General features: G+C 34.9%; 1 protein-coding gene across 1 annotated transcript; it reads right to left on the minus strand.

Annotated features, from left to right (window-relative positions):
• Positions 1-1,011: 1,011 nt before the first annotated feature.
• LOC131962651 (cyclin-Y-like protein 1) lies at positions 1,012-18,804 on the minus strand. Its single transcript, XM_059327628.1, has 10 exons — positions 17,977-18,804; positions 14,932-15,006; positions 14,797-14,831; positions 11,079-11,179; positions 8,274-8,309; positions 7,835-7,886; positions 7,621-7,740; positions 6,966-7,132; positions 5,766-5,928; positions 1,012-1,729 (listed from the first exon to the last, which is right to left on the minus strand). Exons 1-10 carry the CDS (start codon positions 18,134-18,136, stop codon positions 1,613-1,615), a joined length of 1,026 nt encoding a protein of 341 aa, XP_059183611.1. The 5' UTR covers positions 18,137-18,804; the 3' UTR covers positions 1,012-1,612.
• Positions 18,805-20,014: the final 1,210 nt, after the last annotated feature.

The raw sequence follows: 20,014 nt of genomic DNA on the forward strand, positions 1-20,014 counted from the left end.
TTTTTAGTCATTTTGTGTCTTTTTTGGTCATTTTGTGTCTTTTTTTTAGTCATGTTGTGTCTTTTTCTAGTCATGTTGTGTCTTTGTGTGTCTTTTTTTAGTCATTTTGTGTCTTTTTTAGTCATTTTTGTGTCTTTTTTTAGTCATTTTGTGTCATTCTGTGTCTCTTTTAGTCATTTTGTGTCTTTTTTGATCATTTTGTGTCTTTTTTTGGTCATGTTGTGTATTTTTATACTCATGTGTCTTTTTTTTAGTCATGTTGTGTCTTTTTTAGTCATGTTGTGTCTTTGTGTTTCTTTTTTAGTCATTTTGTGTCTTTTTTTAGTCATTTTGTGTCTTTTTTTGGTTATTTTGTGTCTTTTTTTAGTCAGTGTCTTTTTTTTGTCTTTTTTTAGTCATATTGTCTTTTTTTAGTCATTTTGTGTCTTTTTTTAGTCATTTTGTGTCTTTTTTAGTCATGTTGTGTCTTTTTTAGTCATTTTGTGTCTTTTTTTAGTCATTTTGTGTCTTTTTTTAGTCATTTTGTGTCTTTTTTTAGTCATTTTGTGCCTTTTTTGTGTCTTTTTTTAGTCATTTTGTGTCTTTTTGGGTAATTTTGTCTCTCTTTTGGTCATTTTGTGTCTTTTTTTAGTCATTTTGTGTCTTTTTTTGGTGATGATTTCAAAGTTCTGGAAAAGTCCCATGTTGCATTGCAACACTCCCGCATGTATTCTGATGCATTTCATTGGCCAAGAGACCGAAAATAGATGGAAAAAAAACTACAAATACTACAAAACGACGTATCCGCTTTCCCAGCTTTAATGGTAGAATGACGCAACAGCGCCCCCGGTTTTAATGGTAGAAATGCGGTAATGCTTTCCCGCCTTAAATGGGTGAAACGACAGGGGTTATGAATTGAACACCCAACATTTTGATAAGTGGACGCTTGGTCTACCTCCTTGGCCACAGCTGGAGAGACTTTTTTTAGATTTTCTTAGATTGTCTTATTCAAACAAAAACCACCATGACACATTTCCCATCTAAGCCTCGACTTTAAACAGCGACTGAAATTTATTTGAATTAAATAAAGTCTTGTACATTTCACAGCTATAAGGGCCTACATAGTAAGCAAAACAAAGTCTACTCTTTGTCCATGTACAGAACTACACCACAGGGTAGTTCGAGACAGTTTGTCATCTTGTGAAGAAAGGTGAGGGGACACGGCTGGTGGAGAGAAGAAGCCAAAGCTGGAGAAGTGACTCCTTAGAAGATCGGCTGATGTGAAGAAAAAAATAAAAGATGAGGTCCTCAGTTTGTGTGATGTCAGGAAGCATTTTTCATGCTGAGTCCATCCAAAGTTACACATCCATTAAAAAACAAATTGACAAGTGTGCAAAATATTTCACCAATGATCATGCTTTAAAGGCAGATGGCTGAAGTTCTTTGTTATGAACACATAGAGACTGGATTCATTATACTTTAAAGATATTGTAAAGTAAACTTCTGCTCTTTTGTTCCTCAACATTTAACATTATGTAATAGAACTTTTCAGTTATTGATAATAATCGTGATCTATTTCTTGGCGAATGCTGTCCGACTCCTTCAGTGTTGCACCGCGTCCTCCGTGGCGGTCTTAAGACAGCACGGCCTGGGAGTTCTTGATGCCCACCAGGTTGTCCACACTGACGGACTTCCTCATGGCTGATTTTCTCAGGTCCTTGTACTTGTCCTCGCACAGCCTGGAGATGGCCTGGAGGCAGAAACATCACCACAAAACTGTTACAAACTCACCAACCAAACAAACGGTAAATGGATTGCACTTATGCTGCGTTCGATTGCACTCGGAACTCGGAAAGATCCGACCTCCGAGTCGGAAAAAAGTGCAATAGAACGGCCCTTAACATCACTACATAAACATCACTGCTTTATTATGATTACTATACTCCCTCTTCCCCATTAATATCTTACTTTTTAGGTATTAGGGCTACGTGCAAGGCAAGATGCACTTTATATTCTTAAAAATGGGTACTCCCAATATCATAAAATTACCATTGCTGGTATTTAATAAATGTAATGTGTATTGCTTATTGTGCATTTAAAATAGCACTTTATATTTACTGTGCAATCGGGCAATCTGCAATATAATTACACACCTAAAACACTTTAACACTTCAGCACTCTGCACTTTAATCAACCCTTTGATATAATAAACATAGCGTTTAACACTAGTGAAATACGTTTGGTCCCCTGACCCCTGACCCCTGACCCCTGACCCCTGGCCTGTATGTTCCATGATCCACTATACTTTTCATTGTTCTTGCTTTTCTTTTTCTCTTCTGTTCTATTGTGTTTTCTCTCCTCCTGCTCATTCTGGCCATGAAGGCCAATCTGCCAACTTGTTGTTATCGATGTTTTATTGATTTTATTGTTATTGTTATGGTATTGTCATGGACCTTCCAAAGGGACTAAAGATGGAAATTAGCTGTTGGCTATAATCTTGCATATTTACATGTATATGTTCATTAATATGTATTGTCCCTGTTTTAAATAAATAAACTCAATCTCAAACTCAAACCCTTGAACTCGGGATTCCGACTTTTAGCCAAGCTGCTACGTGATTGGCTGAGATTTCTCATTGATATGTCAATAGTGGGCTGAGGGTGAATGGTTGTTTTCTCCCTTTCTCTACAATGTTTAATGACACAAATTTACACAACGGTTGCAGTGAAATGAAAAGGGGTAAGATTAATTTGCAAATATTGTAGTAAAATAGACGCTGAAATTATACTTTCACCTTGTGAATGACGTACTTATGCTGCGTTCGATTGCACTCGGAACTCGGACAGATCCAACCTGTCATTTTGTGTCTTTTTTTGGTCATTTTGTGTCTTTTTTTTAGTCATTTTGTGTCTTTTTTGGTAATTTTGTCTCTCTTTTTTGTCATTTTGTGTCTTTTTTTAGTCATTTTGTGTCTTTTTTGACCATTTTGTGTCTTTTTTGGTCATGTTGTGTCTTTGTGTGTCTTTTTTAGTCATTTTGTGTCTTTTTTTTGTTATTTTGTCTTTTTTTAATCATTTTGTGTCTTTTTTTTAGTCATTTTGTGTCTTTTTTGGTAATTTTGTCTCTCTTTTTTGTCATTTTGTGTCTTTTTTTAGTCATTTTGTGTCTTTTTTGACCATTTTGTGTCTTTTTTGGTCATGTTGTGTCTTTGTGTGTCTTTTTTAGTCATTTTGTGTCTTTTTTTTGTTATTTTGTCTTTTTTTAATCATTTTGTGTCTTTTTTTTAGTCATTTTGTGTCTTTTTTGGTAATTTTCGAGTCGGAAAAGTGCAACAGAACGGCCCTTGAACTCGGGATTCCGACTCGGGAATTCAGGTAGGATCCAAGCAGCCCGAGTAGGTCGGAAATACGTGGAAAACAGTGACTTTATCTTCAACATTTAGTCTGTTATGTGTCGTTTAATTTAGCATTTGTGTTACTAAAAGTGTAGGGTTACTTTGTAGTGGTAATTGCACTCCCACTCTGTTAATTAAAGAGTTTGTGTGAGTGTAGTAGGGATGAAAAAGCACACTAAAAGTGTAAAAAATATAATTTTTCCTCATATTTAAACTACATTAGTCTATAAGGTGTAATGCTGCATTTGTTTTCATTAAATCCAGGAAATTGATAAGATTTAATTATATTTTTGTCTCTTAAGTATTTGCAGACCACAATTCCAGCCAGAGAGGACACAGCCATTTAACTGTCTGTTGTACCAGGTAGCTGTTGTTCTTCCCCAGAATAATGTTTAAATGCTCGAAATACATCCAAACAAACATCAGTTTGCTGTGGCCGGCCAGGTTTTCCAAGTTGAGCAATGAATCGCATTTACCACGGAAGTCGGAATTTCCAACTCTGAGTTCCGAGTGCAATCGAACGCAGCATTATATAACGCTTTTATCCAAAACGCTTTACACTACACACTATGCTCATCCACCCAATCACACACACATTCATACTGGTGGCAGTGTCTTTTTTGATCATTTTGTGTCTTTTTTGGTAATTTTGTGTCTTTTTTGGTAATTTTGTGTCTTTTTTTGTCATTTTGTGTCTTTTTTTAGTCATGTTGTGTCTTTGTGTGTCTTTTTTTAGTAATTTTGTGTCTTTTTGATCATTTTGTGTCTTTTTTTGGTCATGTTGTGTCATTTTTTAGTCATGTTGTGTCTTTTTTTAGTCATTTTGTGTCTCTTTTGATTATTTTGTGTCTTTTTTTAGTCATTTTGTGTCTTTTTTTGGTCATTTTGTGTCTTTTTTGGTAATTTTGTCTCTCTTTTGGTCATTTTGTGTCTTTTTTTAGTCATTTTGTGTCTTTTTTTAGTCATGTTGTGTCTTTGTGTGTCTTTTTTTAGTCATTTTGTGTCTTTTTTTAGTCATTTTGTGTCTCTTTTGGTAATTTTGTGTCTTTTTTTAGTCATTTGTGTCTTTTTTGGTCATTTTGTGCCTTTTTTTGGTCATTTTGTGCCTTTTTTTAGTCATTTTGTGTCTTTTTTTAGTTATGTTGTGTCTTTGTGTGTCTTTTTTTAGTAATTTTGTGTCTTTTTTAGTAATTTTGTGTCTTTTTGGTCATTTTGTGTCTCTTTTGGTCATTTTGTGTCTTTTTTGGTCATTTTGTGTCTTTTTTGATTATTTTGTGTCTTTTTTGATTTTTTTGTGTCTTTTTTTAGTCATTTTGTGTCTTTTTTGGTAATTTTGTCTCTCTTTTGGTCATTTTGTGTCTTTTTTTAGTCATGTTGTGTCTTTGTGTGTCTTTTTTTAGTAATTTTGTGTCTTTTTGATCATTTTGTGTCTTTTTTTGGTCATGTTGTGTCATTTTTTAGTCATGTTGTGTCTTTGTGTGTCTTTTTTTAGTCATTTTGTGTCTCTTTTGGTCATTTTGTGTCTTTTTTTAGTCATTTTGTGTCTTTTTGGTCATTTTGTGTCTCTTTTGGTCATTTTGTGTCTTTTTTGGTAATTTTGTCTCTCTTTTGGTCATTTTGTGTCTTTTTTTAGTCATTTTGTGTCTTTTTTTAAGTCATGTTGTGTCTTTGTGTGTCTTTTTTTAGTCATTTTGTGTCTTTTTTTAGTCATTTTGTGTCTCTTTTGGTAATTTTGTGTCTTTTTTGGTCATTTTGTGCCTTTTTTTTGTCATTTTGTGCCTTTTTTTAGTCATTTTGTGTCTTTTTTTAGTCATGTTGTGTCTTTGAGTGTCTTTTTTTGTCATTTTGTGTCTTTTTTTAGTCATTTTGTGTCTTTTTTTGGTCATTTTGTGTCTTTTTTAGTCATTTTGTGTCTTTTTTGGTAATTTTGCCTCTCTTTTGGTCATTTTGTGTCTTTTTTTAGTCATTTTGTGTCTTTTTTTAGTCATGTTGTGTCTTTGTGTGTCTTTTTTTAGTCATTTTGTGTCTTTTTTTTGTCATTTTGTGTCTTTTTTGGTCATTTTGTGCCTTTTTTTGTCATTTTGTATCTTTTTTTAGTCATGTTGTGTCTTTGAGTGTCTTTTTTTGTCATTTTGTGTCTTTTTTTAGTAATTTTGTGTCTTTTTGGTCATTTTGTGTCTTTTTTGATTATTTTGTGTCTCTGCCACCATTGGGAATTCATTCACACACCAATGAACGCAGCATCAGGAGCAATTTAGGGTTCAGTATCTTGCTCAAGGATACTTCGACATGTAGACTGCCATGGTCAGGGATCGAACCACCGACCTTCCGGTTACTGGACCAACGCTCTACTGAGGGTGCCAGATTTCACTGCAGCCTTGGACGTACTCACCTCCAGTTTCTGTGCCCTCTTGTTGCTCAGCGGCTCCAGAGGGAAACTGAGGTTGTTGTCGTCAGCAAGTGAGCGAAGGTCAAAGTAATACTTGGCGTAGACGCTGGCTGGGACGTTAATGTTGAACTGGAGCAGCTCCAGGAAGTGACGCTCCATCTCGTTCCTTTAGAACAGGGAACAAAGGAGGCAGGTGGTCAGAGAATGAGACATTCTTTATGAAAGCAGAACCACCGTTTTGTGGTTTTATGTCTCCACCAACCATGTTTGTCCTTCATGTTTGGAGCAATGAAGGACAACTGAAATGAAAGGACAACGCTAACCACGCGTTAGCGTGTTAGCTTGCAGCAGAAAATCTAAATAAAAACGTTTTGAGCAATGAAGTAGAACTGAAACCATAGAACCATGCTAACTACGGGTTGGCGTGTTAGCTTGTAGCAGAAATGAAAATGTTTGGAGCAATGAAGTAGAACTGAAACCATAGAACCATGTTAACTACGGGTTGGCGTGTTAGCTTGTAGCAGAAATGAAAATGTTTGGAGTAATGAACGACAACTGAAATGAAGGGACCATGCTAACCTCGGGTTAGTGTGTTAGCTTGTTGCAGCAGAAAAGTATAAATAAAAATGTTTTAAGCAATGAAGGAACACTGAAACCATAGAACTGTGCTAACTACGGGTTAGTGTGTTAGCTTGCAGCAGAAATGAAAATGTTTGGAGCAATGAAGTAGAACTGAAACCATAGAACCATGCTAACTACGGGTTAGCGTGCTGGCTTGCAGCAGAAATGAAAATGTTTGGAGCAATGAAGTAGAACTGAAACCATAGAACCATGCTAACTACGGGTTGGCGTGTTAGCTTGCAGCAGAAATGAAAATGTTTGGAACGATGAAGTACAACTGAAACCATAGAACCATGCTAACTACGGGTTGGCGTGTTAGCTTGTAGCAGAAATGAAAATGTTTGGAGCAATGAAGGACAACTGAAACCATAGAACCATGCTAACTATGGGTTGGCGTGTTAGCTTACAGCAGAAATGAAAATGTTTGGAGTAATGAAGGACAACTGAAATGAAGGAACCATGCTAACCTCGGGTTAGTGTGCTAGCTTGTTGCAGCAGAAATGAAAATGTTTGGAGCAATGAAGCAACTTATTTGATTTTTGTTCATGAATAGTAATTCCATGGATGAAGGCTAACACTCACATGTCCTCTACTGTGATGTCTTTGAGGATCTGGCAGTAGTCGACGTTCCACACCGCCTGATCGTCCCAGACCTTGGAGGCCAGCAGGATGGCACCAAGAACAATCCGCTTCCAGTTGCATGGACAGATGTCCATCTCAGCGTACGTCAACAGCCTTTCCAGGTAAACCTAACACAGCACACAACCATCAGTTTTTATTTATTTTTTTTATTATAACTTTGTTTCACAAACATCAAAAACATACAATTCATTACAAAAGAATTTCACATGTATAATCTACGCCGGGGGGAAGGGCTTACAATAATATATTTAGTAGTTCACAAATATCAACTGTTTTGATAGCTTTTTGGTTATTGGACAATTTAATGGAGGTGATGTACTGCCTGATCTCATGGTGAAAGGCAACAAAAGATGATTTTCTTCTAGCAAATTTGCATTTATGAATATGAAATTTCGCCATCAGTATGATCAGGTTTATAATAAATATTTCGTTGAGTTTTTCTTTATTTTTGTTGAAGAGCCCAAATAGTACATCCCTCCAAAACAACTTAAAATCTTTATAAACATTTCTTGCACACAACCATCAGTTCACACAGGATACATACACATAATGATGTCACAGATAAGAGCGTCTTAATCCGTTGTTATAAACTCACCAAAGTGACGATGGCGCACTCAGCAGTGAGCTGTGCAGAGCTGAAGAGCGTTCGTATGAAGCGGTAGATGAGCTTGTGTTCTGGGTCGACCACAGAGTAGTCGTCTGGTACCTTTTCTCGCTGTCGGGGCAGAGAGTCATCACCATCATCGGTCAATAGGCACAGAGCGGACAGATTATATCACTTCTTCATGTAAGCAGATGCTTCAACTCACCGTCAAAGGGTGCTTCTTCTCATCGAATATATCCAGCGAGCGGTTTGAGTCTCTGCAGGAGCAGAACATTAGGAAGACAATGTTAAATATGCATAATATATGATTTTTCTACCATTGTACAAAATGACCCTAACAGTTTTGTTTCACTTTCTCACTTTAGACTGCACTGCAAGCTAGACATGAGCCAAAGGATTTAAATAACTTCAAGCTAACTAACACACTATCTATCTATCTATCTATCTATCTATCATTAACTGACTGACTAACTGGCTACCCCCAAAATGTTTCTCTTATGATTACAAAGATTCATAAACCCTAAATCAACCATATTCACATATTAATTTGTTATATAACTAAATGCATAAATACTGGACACAAGGAAACCAACACAACACCTATCTAAGGTGAAATCATTGAAAATATTTCAAACTTTTCCTACCTGTTTTTTATGTGATAGTATATGGCCAATGCAACGCTGCAACAAAAAGAAACCGACACAGACAAAAAGTGAACCACTTGCTGTGATTTTGTTCATTTGCACCAAAAAGAGCTCCTGTGTTGCATCATGCATGTCATGTCTTTCTTCCTCTGTGACTTTATGGGCTGTCTTTTTCAACTAGCATTGCATCTTGATATTTTGTCTGCAATTCAGAAAAGTTACTCATTTGATTTGTGAGCACTCCTAACTGAAACCATAGGACCATGCTAACTACGGGTTAGCGTGTTAGCTTGCAGCAGAAAAGTATAAATGAAGATGTTTGAGTGATGAAGGACAACTGAAACCATAAAACGTGCTAACTACGGGTTAGCGTATTAGCTTGCAGCAGAAATAAAAATGTTTGAAGTAATGAAGGACAACTGAAATGAAAGGACCATGCAAACCTCGGGTTAGCGTGTTAGCTTGTTGTGGCAGAAAAGTATAAATAAAAATGTTTTGAGCAATGAAGTAGAACTGAAACCATAGGACCATGCTAACTACGGGTTAGCGTGTTAGCTTGCAGCAGAAATAAAAATGTTTGGAGTAATGAAGGACAACTGAAATGAAGTGACCATGCAAACGTCGGGTTAGCGTGTTAGCTTGTTTTAGCAGAAAAGTATAAATAAAACTGTTTTGAGCAATGAAGGACAACTGAAACCATAGAACCGTGCTAACTACAGGTTAGCGTGTTAGCTTGCAGCAGAAATGAAAATGTTTGGAGTGATGAAGGACACTTCTGGCTGGCTCGCCATTTATGTAGTGGAAAATCTTACGAGACAACAAGAGTTTCCAAAAAGACAGCCCTGTGCGGGATTTATTGACAAGTATCACAAAACAGATACAAAATTCAAGACACACAAACAAAACAAAAGGTCCTTGGTTCGAACAGCAACTGTGCAGTTTTCGTATTTCTGTCACTTTATACCTAATGTTCGTGTGTCAGGTCTCTTGCTTTCCTGTTATTGTTCCAAATGGTGCAGTGGGATTTCCTAAATTAGAGCTGCTCATATGTTAATCAAGCAGGAGTTTCCTGTAAAGAGACTGTGACTGTTGGTCAGATTTCTGTGTTTGTCAAACCATATGTGACGCATGTTTAAACTGCTATATGTCAGATATTTTAATACATCTTCAAATTAATACACAACAAAAGGACCATGCTAACCTAGGGTTAGTGTGTTAGCTTGTTGTAGCAGAAAAGTATAAATAAAAATGTTTCGAGCAATGAAGGACAACTAAAATGAAAGGACAGCGCTAACCACGGGTTAGCGTGTTAGCTTGCAGCAGAAAAGTATAAATAAAAATGTTTTGGGCAATGAAGTCGAATTGAAACGATAGGACCGTGCTAACTACGGGTTAGCGTGTTAGCTTGCAGCAGAAATGAAAATGTTTTGAGTAATTAAGGACAACTGAAATGAAAGGATGGTGCTAACCTCGGGTTAGCATGGGAGCGTGTTAGCTTGCAGCAGAAAAGTTTAAAAGAAAATGTTTTGAGCAATGAAGGACAGCTGAAACCATAGGACCATGCTAACCACTCGTAAACGTGTTAGCTTGCAGCAGAAAAGATGAAATAAAAATGTTTTGGGTAGTGAAGGACAAATTAGGGCTGCAACTAACGATTATTTCATTATCGATTAATCTGTCAATTATTTAAAGATTAATCGATAAGTTATTTGGTTAATAAAATGTTGAAAAATATCAATCAGTGTTTGCCAAAATACAAGATAACATCCTCAAATCTCTTGTTTTGTCCACAAACCGAAGAGATATTCAGTTTATTGTCATAAAGGAACCAGAAATATTCTCATTAAAGAAGCTGAAATCAGAGAATTTGGACTTATTGTCTTTAATAAAACTGCTGAAACCAAGCCAGTTGACGATTAATTTAATAATCGCTTATTGTTCGATAAATCGAATAATTGTTGCAGCTCTAGACAAATGCCTTAATTCTTCGACCTCAAAATAATATTAACACTCCTTACTGAAACTATAGAGCAGTGCTAACCACATGTTACCTTGATAGTTTTCAGTAAAATGGTTTAAATGAAAATATCTTTCGGTAAGTGAAACACAAATACCTAAACTGTTCCCTAGTAGAAAACTACCGTATTTTTCGGACGATAAGTCGCAGTTTTTTTCATAGTTTGGCCGGGGGTGCGACTTATACTCTGGAGCGACTTATGTGTGAAATTATTAACACATTATTACCGGTATATCATTTCACATGTTATTTTCACACTAAACCACCAGAGGGCGCTCTAGGCCGAGTATGAGGATGAGTCTGACGTAAGCGACGTAGAAGAAGAAGAAGCGCCGCATCTTCTACCTCCGGAGTTAGCGGAGTTGTTTAAAAGTGACACCGAGGATGAAGATTTCATTGGATTTGAGTTATTTGGAGTGACACGGATGGTTTGGTAAACTTCTTAGCATGTTATTTATGCTATAGTTATCTGAATAACTCTTAATATGTTATGTTAACATACCAGGCACGTTCTCAGTCGTGTCATGTAACGTAAGCATACTGTACAATTATTCAGCCTGTTGTTGCCTCTATTCTATTTTTATTTTAAATTGCCTTTCAAGATGACATGCCTGTTCTTGGTGTTGGATTTTATCAAATAAATTTCCCCCAAAAATGCGACTTATACTCCAGTGCGACTTATATATGTTTTTTCCTTCTTTATTATGCATTTTATGGCTGGTGCGACTTGTACTCCGGAGTGACTTATAGTCCGGAAAATACGGTATTTCGGGGACAGAGGTACTTACCACTTGATGGTGCTCTTGAGGTTGGGTTGACTGACTGTGCTATCGTCAATGAAAATTGTTGAGCAGGAACTGTATTTCTTTGTCAGGAGCCCCGGGGACATCTGCCACAGGGGAGATAATAATGAACAGGACCGGAGATATACCAGAGTGAAACATAATTATTTAGATATTGTTAATGCTATTAAATTCTGGCTCAAATTATTGACCATATTTTCCTCAATCTGCGTAATACCTCAATAAAACAGAGTGCAATAACATACGTTCAATGGTAAAATGTACAAAAAACAATATATCTAATGTTCTTTAAAGCAGCTATTCTCAACCTTGGGGTCGGGACCCCAATTGGGGTCGCGAGATGGTTTCTGGGGGTCGCCAAATCATTTTGGAAGTCAGCTCTGTCTCCACTGTGTTAAAGTGTTCATGTGTTAATGTGTTTTAGTCTTTTTGGTCACCTAATGTCTTTTTTTGGGTTATTTTGTGTGTTTTTTGGTAATTTTGTGTGTTTTTTTGATCATTTTGTGGTCAATTTGTGTCTTTTTTGGTAATTTTGTGTATTTTTTTGGTAATTTTGTGTCTTTTTTTATCACTTTGTGGTCAATTTGTGTCTTTTTTTGGTCACTTTGTGTCTTTTTTTAGTCATTTTGTGTCTTTTTTGGTCATTTTCTGTCTTTTTTTGGTCATTTTCTGTCTTTTTTGGTCATTTTGTTTCCTTTTTTAGGTAATTTTTTCTTTTTTGGGTGATCTGAACTGTGTGTGTGAGATTGTGTTCAGTGAGCGAGGGTCGCGGACAACATGCATGTTAAATTGGGGGTCGCGACTCAAAAAGGTTGAGAACTACTGACTTAAACTACGCCCAGTTAGCGTTTAGGAACTGAGGACACTCTTGTTAATTCCCAAAGCTTTACTTTTTTTTCTCCCCTGCATGTTTCTGCCTTGTCAGCATTATTTTTGAACTGACCTCCGCAAGCAAAAAAAAAACTTCTACCAACTGTTTCTTTGTTGCTTGAAAATTGCAAACGTTTAATATAAAAACTCAATCAATTTACTTGTACACAAATCTGGAAGGTTTTCTGTATTTTCCTTGAGAAAAATGATATTGAAAAGTAGATGGCTGGAATGATGAGCTGAACTGAAGATTTATTTATGTTTTTATTTTATCTTGATTTAGCATACACATTTAGAGCTTTACGGACATGTATATGTATCTGTGTGTGTGTATAGATATATGTATGGATATATTTATTTACTTATTTTTTTTCATTTATTTATTTTGTGGTTATAAAGCCCCCCCCCCCCTTTTTTTTTCTCTCTCTCTTTCTTTCCCCAGTTATTTATTTATTGATTTTTTAATCATAATTATTGCTATCATTATTGTTATTATTTTTCTTGTATGTGCTTTCTTGTTCTATGTTGTTCACCGTTTGTAAATTAACAAAATGTGCAATAAAAATATGTTTAAAAAAAAAATGTATTTGTACAGTATGAGTTGGAATTAAAAACAACATTTCTAAAATTGTACAGTGTATGTCCAGCTTTATACAATCAGATTGGCTTTTCATGCAGTAGCACCTTAGGTATTGAAGGTCACAGGCATTATAATGTTGGTTTTCCAATCCAATCATAACTCATACAACTCTTTTGAAATGTGTTGCTGGCATCACATTTCGAATATGCATATATTTACAAAAACTAGGGGTGCACCGATCGATCGATCGGCCGGCCGATTTCCTTAATTTTGCGGGATCGGCGATCGGCAGATTCCTTTACGGCAAACCGATCTTATCTACCTGGATAATAACCCCCCACCGGCGAAGCAGTGCTCCCAACTTTGTTGCTAAATTCAGCAACTTTTCAGACCCCCTTAGCAACTATTTTTCAAGAAAGCGACTGGAGACAAATCCAACGGCTCCTTCTGACTCTTCTTAACGAGTCGCTAACGAGCCGGAGGCCGGCTCGTTAAGAAGAGCCGACCGTTAGCGGCAGTTAGCTACAGTTAGCTCTGTAGCAGTACAGTGTGTATGTGCTAATAGGCTAACAGTTAGCTCTGTAGCAGTACAGTGTGTATGTGCTAACAGGCTAACAGTTAGCTCTGTAGCAGTACAGTGTGTATATGCTAACAGGCTAACAGTTAGCTCTGTAGCAGTACAGTGTGTATGTGCTAACAGGCTAACAGTTAGCTCTGTAGCAGTACAGTGTGTATGTGCTAACAGGCTAACAGCTAGCTCTGTAGCAGTACAGTGTGTATGTGCAAACAGGCTAACAGTTAGCTCTGTAGCAGTACAGTGTGTATGTGCAAACAGGCTAACAGTTAGCTCTGTAGCAGTACAGTGTGTATGTGCTAACAGGCTAACAGTTAGCTCTGTAGCAGTACAGTGTGTATGTGCTAACAGGCTAACAGTTAGCTCTGTAGCAGTACAGTGTGTATGTGCTAACAGGCTAACAGTTAGCTCTGTAGCAGTACAGTGTGTATGTGCTAACAGGCTAACAGTTAGCTCTGTAGCAGTACAGTGTGTATGTGCTAACAGGCTAACAGTTAGCTCTGTAGCAGTACAGTGTGTATGTGCTAACAGGCTAACAGTTAGCTCTGTAGCAGTACAGTGTGTATGTGCTAACAGGCTAACAGTTAGCTCTGTAGCAGTACAGTGTGTATGTGCTAACAGGCTAACAGTTAGCTCTGTAGCAGTACAGTGTGTATGTGCTAACAGGCTAACAGTTAGCTCTGTAGCAGTACAGTGTGTATGTGCTGCTGCGCAGGTGTTCACTTAGCGATCTCTGTTTGTTTACAACAAGCACGTGGAAAACCCTCTCCGTTTGTTTCTTCTTCTACAGTTTGGCATCTAGCCGCCACGCTGTATCATCAAATGCTACGCTGCCCCCGTGTGGAAGGCACCAGTAATACAACTTTTTTTCTTCCAGATATGATGAATTATTTGATTTTTTATGATTTAATGACTATTCCAATATTCGAAAATCGATGCCCTCCCGAGTTGTCTGTATGTTGTACAGAACAAAAACCATTTTATTTATGGTTGCAGTTCTCTTTTCCTTTATTTGTTAAAGAAAAATACTGCTGTGTTATTGTTTTTCAATATAATACGATTCAAACATTGCAGGTGTATGCTGTGAGTTATAAAAAAATCGGAATCGGCAGGTCAGGCTTTTTAAAAATATGATGCATTGATGATGTAATTTTTAAGCTAAAAAATCATGACCATCTATTTGACCTTTGACCCCAAAAATGTAGTTACTGCATTGCTGTAAAAGGTTTTAATAGTAATGCAAAATCAGAGTGCAGTAACTACAATGTTGTTGTCTTCTTTCATCTTTTATATTTTCTTTTCAGTGAATAAATATTCTCAAATTGATTTTGTTATAAATGTATTTAAAAGTGTTTCACAAATCTATTCAAAGATTTGCATATTTTAGACCTAATATTATCAAGTAATACTATATTTTAGTCTTAATATAATTTTATCTCACTTTTTTTTTACTTCATCACTATCTAGATAATAATTTCCCTTTCAAATAAACTCATAATTTCTATCGTTTTTATGTATTAAATAGTATAAATATCCAAATCAGACCGTGCTAAGAGCAATTACTGCTTGGTTTTGAGTTGGATTTTATAGTTAGGGCAATTTTTATATAATTATTTCTCTGACATAAAACAAAATTGAGGAGCAGCAAAATGATCAAATTCTGTTTTAGTTTCACTTACGTGATTCAGGTAGTTGCTTTTCCTTTTCTCACGCACTGCAATAGAGAGGAAAAAGTCAGTAAGTTCATAAAATTAGGAGAGAGAGGAAATATTTTTTTATTTTTTTAATAACATCTTTAGCAGAGAACTACTGACCGTCTGTCTGTGACTTGTTGAGGAAGAGGGTGCTGGCTCTGGGATGGTCTGATGGGTTGGCTTCTTGGGCCAGCTCTGCAACATGAAAGAATACACTTTTTTTTTTTGCACTAAATAAAAAAGTGCACATATTCTATTTTTCCAAACAGGGATGGGCAATATATCTTTATAAAAAATATATCAATGTATTTTTAAATGTGATATGGAATTAGACCATATTGCATATATCAATATAGTTCACATTTAGTTTGAAATATTAATGCTTTTGTAATGTTTGTTATTCTTTTCCCATGTAAATATATTTATTCAGAAAAAGATTGGCCTATTTTGTTTCATAGGCTATTTTTATTGAAGCTATTTTTTTTATTTAAATGTGCACTTTATGGAGCTTTGATTAAAAAAATAAATAAATAAAACTTACTCCTGTTGTTACACAGTATTTATGCTCACTTAAATAAACTTAAATAAAGTACTTGTGACATGTCATATTTGGCTTTGACTTTGACAAAAAAAAACTTTGCTCTCACTTTGTGATTAAAAATATCGAGATATATATCGTATATTGATATTCAGCTTAAATATATCGGGATATGACTTTTGGTCCATATCGCCCAGCCCTACGCTGAATTAAAACGTGCACAGAATCTATTTGTCAAATAGGGCTGGGCGATATATCTATATGTGATATGGAATTAGACCATACCGCATATATCGATATAGCTCAAATTTGAAAAAGATTAGCCTATTTTATTTTGTAGGCTATTTTAATTTAAGATATATTTTTTTATGTAAATGTGCACTTTATGTAATTTTGATTTTTTTTTAAAGCTACTCCCGTTGTTATACAGTATTTATGTTCATTTAAAGAAACAGTTTCAGTAAAACTACTTGTGACATGTCATCTTTGGCTTTGACTAAAAAAATCTTTGCTCTCACTTTGCGATAAAAATATTGGGATATATATCGTTTACCGATATTCAGCCTAAATATATTGTGATATGACTTTTTGTCCATATCGCCCAGCCCTACACTGAATTAAAACGTGCACAGAATCTATTTGATATGGAATTAGACCATACCGCATATATCGATATAGCTCAAATTTGAAAAGGATTAGCCCATTTTATTTCATAGGCTACTTCCATTTCAGATTTTTTTTATGTAAATGAGCACTTTATGTAGTTTTGATTTTTTTTTAAAGGTACTCCCGTTGTTATACAGTATTCATATTCACTTAAAGAAAGAGTTTCAATAAAACTACTTGTGACATGTCATATTTGACTTTGACATTTGAACATTTGTTCTCACTTTGCGATAAAAATATTGGGATATATATATCGTTTACCGATATTCAGCCTAAATATATTGGGATATGACTTTTTGTCCATATCGCCCAGCCCTACACTGAATTAAAACGTGCACAGAATCTATTTGTCAAATAGGGCTGGCCGATATATCTATATAAAAATATATCGCTATATTTTTAAATGTGATATTAGACCATATCGCATACATCAATATAGTTAAATTTGAAAAAGATTACCCTTTTTTATTTTATAGGCTATTTTCATTTAAAATAATTTTTTTATGTAAATGTGCACTTTATGGAGGTTTGATTTTTTTTTTTTTTTTTTTTAAAGGTACTCCTGTTGTTATACAGTATGTATGTTCATTTAAAGAAACAGTTTCAATAAAACTACTTGTGACATGTCATATTTGGCTTTGACATTGGCTTTTGACATTTTTAAAAGTCATCTTAAAACCTATGTTTATTCCTTGGCTTTTAACCACGCATGAGACTCTGCTCTTGTTTTTAGTGCTTTATGGTTTGCTTTTATTTATTGTTTTTTAAATTGTCTTTTAAAAAGCAATGAATCTATTTATTTTAGTGTTTATTTCCTGTTTTATTTATTTTATCGTCTCTTGTTCTGTTTGTTTATGTACAGCACTTTGTTGCGGCTGTTGTTGTTTTAAAGTGCTTTACAAATAAAGTTGAGTTGAGTTTGACTTTGACTGAGCATTTGTTCTCACTTTGCGATAAAAATATTGGGATATATATCGTTTACCGATATTCAGCCTAAATATATTGGGATATGACTTTAGGTCCATATCGCCCAGCCCTACACTGAATTAAAACTTGAACAGAATCTATTTGTCAAATAGGGCTGGGCGATATATCTATATAAAAATATATCGCTATATTTTTAAATGTGATATTAGACTACATCGCATACATCAATATAGTTAAATTTGAAAAAGATTACCCTTTTTTATTTTATAGGCTATTTTCATTTAAGATAATTTTTTTATGTAAATGTGCACTTTATGGAGCTTTGATTTTTTTTAAAAGGTACTCCCATTTATGTTCACTTAAAGAAACAGTTTCAATAAAACTACTTGTGACATGTCATCTTTGGCTTTGACTAAAAAAATCTTTGCTCTCACTTTGTGATAAAAAATATCAGGATATATATCATATATCGACATTCAGCCTAAATATATCAGGATATGACTTTTGGTCCATATCGCCCAGCCCTACACTGAATTAAAATCTGCACAGAATCTATTTGTCAAATAGGGCTGGGTGATATATCTATATAAAAAATACATCAATATATTTTTAAATGTGATATGGAATTAGACCATATCGAATATCGCTATAGTTCAAATTTGAAAAGGATTAGCCTATTTTATTTTATAGGCTATTTTCATTTAAGATATTTTTTATTTAAATGTGCACTTTATGGGCTTTGATTTTTTTTAAAAGCTACTCCCGTTGTTATACACTATTTATGTTAATTTAAATAAACAGTTTCAATAAAACTACTTGTGACATGTCATCTTTGGCTTTGACTAAAAAAACCTTTGCTCTCACTTTGTGTTTAAAAATATCAGGATATATATCGTTTATCAATATTCAGCCTAAATATGTCTTTTGGTCCATATCGCCCAGCCCTACGCTGAATTAAAACAGGCACAGAATCTGTTGAAATGAATGAATGATGATGAAATGAATGAATGATGATGAAATGAGTGACCCCTCACCATCGGGGAGCTCCCTGTCGCTGATGTGCTGCAGGTAGGTCCCAGTGTCCTCGCTCACGTCCTCCGTGGTGGTGATGGGACACTCCTCCAGCTCCACCTCTCTCCGGTGGATTTTGGGACTCTCTCCAGGAGAGATGCAGCAAGACACCGAACCTCCCATCTCTGACCTACAACAGTCCTGCTCCGGCCAGCACTGTCTCCCATAGAGGGACCACCTACCAGTTTAACTGTCTGCAACTCATGCAGAGTTTACACTAACTCACAAAGTCAATCTGATTTCACTCTGGTTTCAGATCAACAATTTAAATATTTAAAATTGCAGTTAGGTAGATTAGGGCCTGATCTAATATATTAGTTTGGCTGTAAAGTGAAAACCACTGCTCTGGATTAGACTGGGATCTATTTAATGACAGGTACATGCAGGGCAGCTGACATATCCAGGGCGCATGCGCAGCATAGCATTAGTCCACTTTAATAAGACGTACGCACTTTTGGACAGTTAATAACTAATATTAAGTCATTTTACGGACTAGAAGCTAACAACACAAAGTCACAGGCTCCTCTGGCTCCTCCATGGCTTCCTTCCGCACCTCAATCCATTCTGCCATGGATCAATCCTTCCCTCTGCAGATGAAGCCTGTCACAATAAAAGCCTTCTCTGCAACACTGACGCAGTAATTCCCTAACTGGAGACAACTCTCGAGATAACTAAGGAAGCGGAAATGTCCCTAGAATAGGATTTTTTAAAAGGTAGCCAGCGTTAGCTTTCATCTCGTCGCATTTGCAGGAGACACGTCTTGGACGTCAAATCCACCGAAGCAGCGGAGTTCAGAGGTAACTTCCGGCTATTGCTTTTCAAAGTAAAAGCCCCCATTGATTAATGTAAATGGCGTAACACTGTAATAATAGCTGTGAAATCCACAGCTTTTCACAGTTCATCACTGTGTTTGATTTTTCAGTATAGTGCTAGTATGTATGTATATATATGTGTATGTGTGTATATATATGTATATATATGTATAGTATGTATATAACAGTAGACAGTGTAGTAGATAGATAGATAGATAGATAGATAGATAGATAGATAGATAGATAGATAGATAGATAGATAGATTACTTTATTCATCCCCGAAGGGAAATTCGGTTGTCACAGCAGTCCGGTATTCAAGTACAATAAAATAAAATAGAATAAGATACTGAGGTAGCATAAATAAAAACAACAATAGAAAAAAAACACAGAATAGAACAAGGACACTTAAGAAGTTAAAAAAAAATAGAAAAATCAGTTGGTAGGATGGTTGACAAGATGAAGGTAATAATTAAACTGGTGATATGATGCAACAATGCTATAGCGACTAGACGGTATATAATAATAATAATAATAATAATAATAATAATAATAATAATAATAATAATAGTGCAGTATATAATATACATAATATAATATGTAATAATAGATAATAAACAATATAAAATGAAAATGAAAAATATAAATAAAGTAATTATAAGTAAAATAACATGACATATAATATATAATAATAATAGTAATAATAATAATAATAAATAAGGCCGGTAAGGCCGGTATAATAATAATAGTAGTATATTACAGTATATAATAATAATAATAATAATAATAATAATAATAATAACAATAGTGCAGTATGTAATATACATAATATAATATGTAATAATAGATAATAAACCATATAAAATGAAAATGAAAATGAAAAATATAAATAAAGTAATTATAAGTAAAATAATATGACATATAATATATAATAATAATAGTAATAATAATAATAATAAATAAGGCCGGTAAGGCCGGTATAATAATAATAGTAGTATATTACAGTATATAGTAATAATAGTAATGGCAGCAACAGTATATATAATAATAATAATAGTAATAATATTAATAACATAGCAAAGTGTCGTGCGTAGATTTTGTGCATAGATTTAGTACTGTTAATAGTAAAGTAAACTACTGTATTTTTCAATTTTTATCATAATTTTGATCAGAATCGGTCCTATGCAAATG

This window comes from Centropristis striata, chromosome 24 (genome assembly GCF_030273125.1).
Source record: "Centropristis striata isolate RG_2023a ecotype Rhode Island chromosome 24, C.striata_1.0, whole genome shotgun sequence".
Classification (NCBI taxonomy): domain Eukaryota; kingdom Metazoa; phylum Chordata; class Actinopteri; order Perciformes; family Serranidae; genus Centropristis; species Centropristis striata.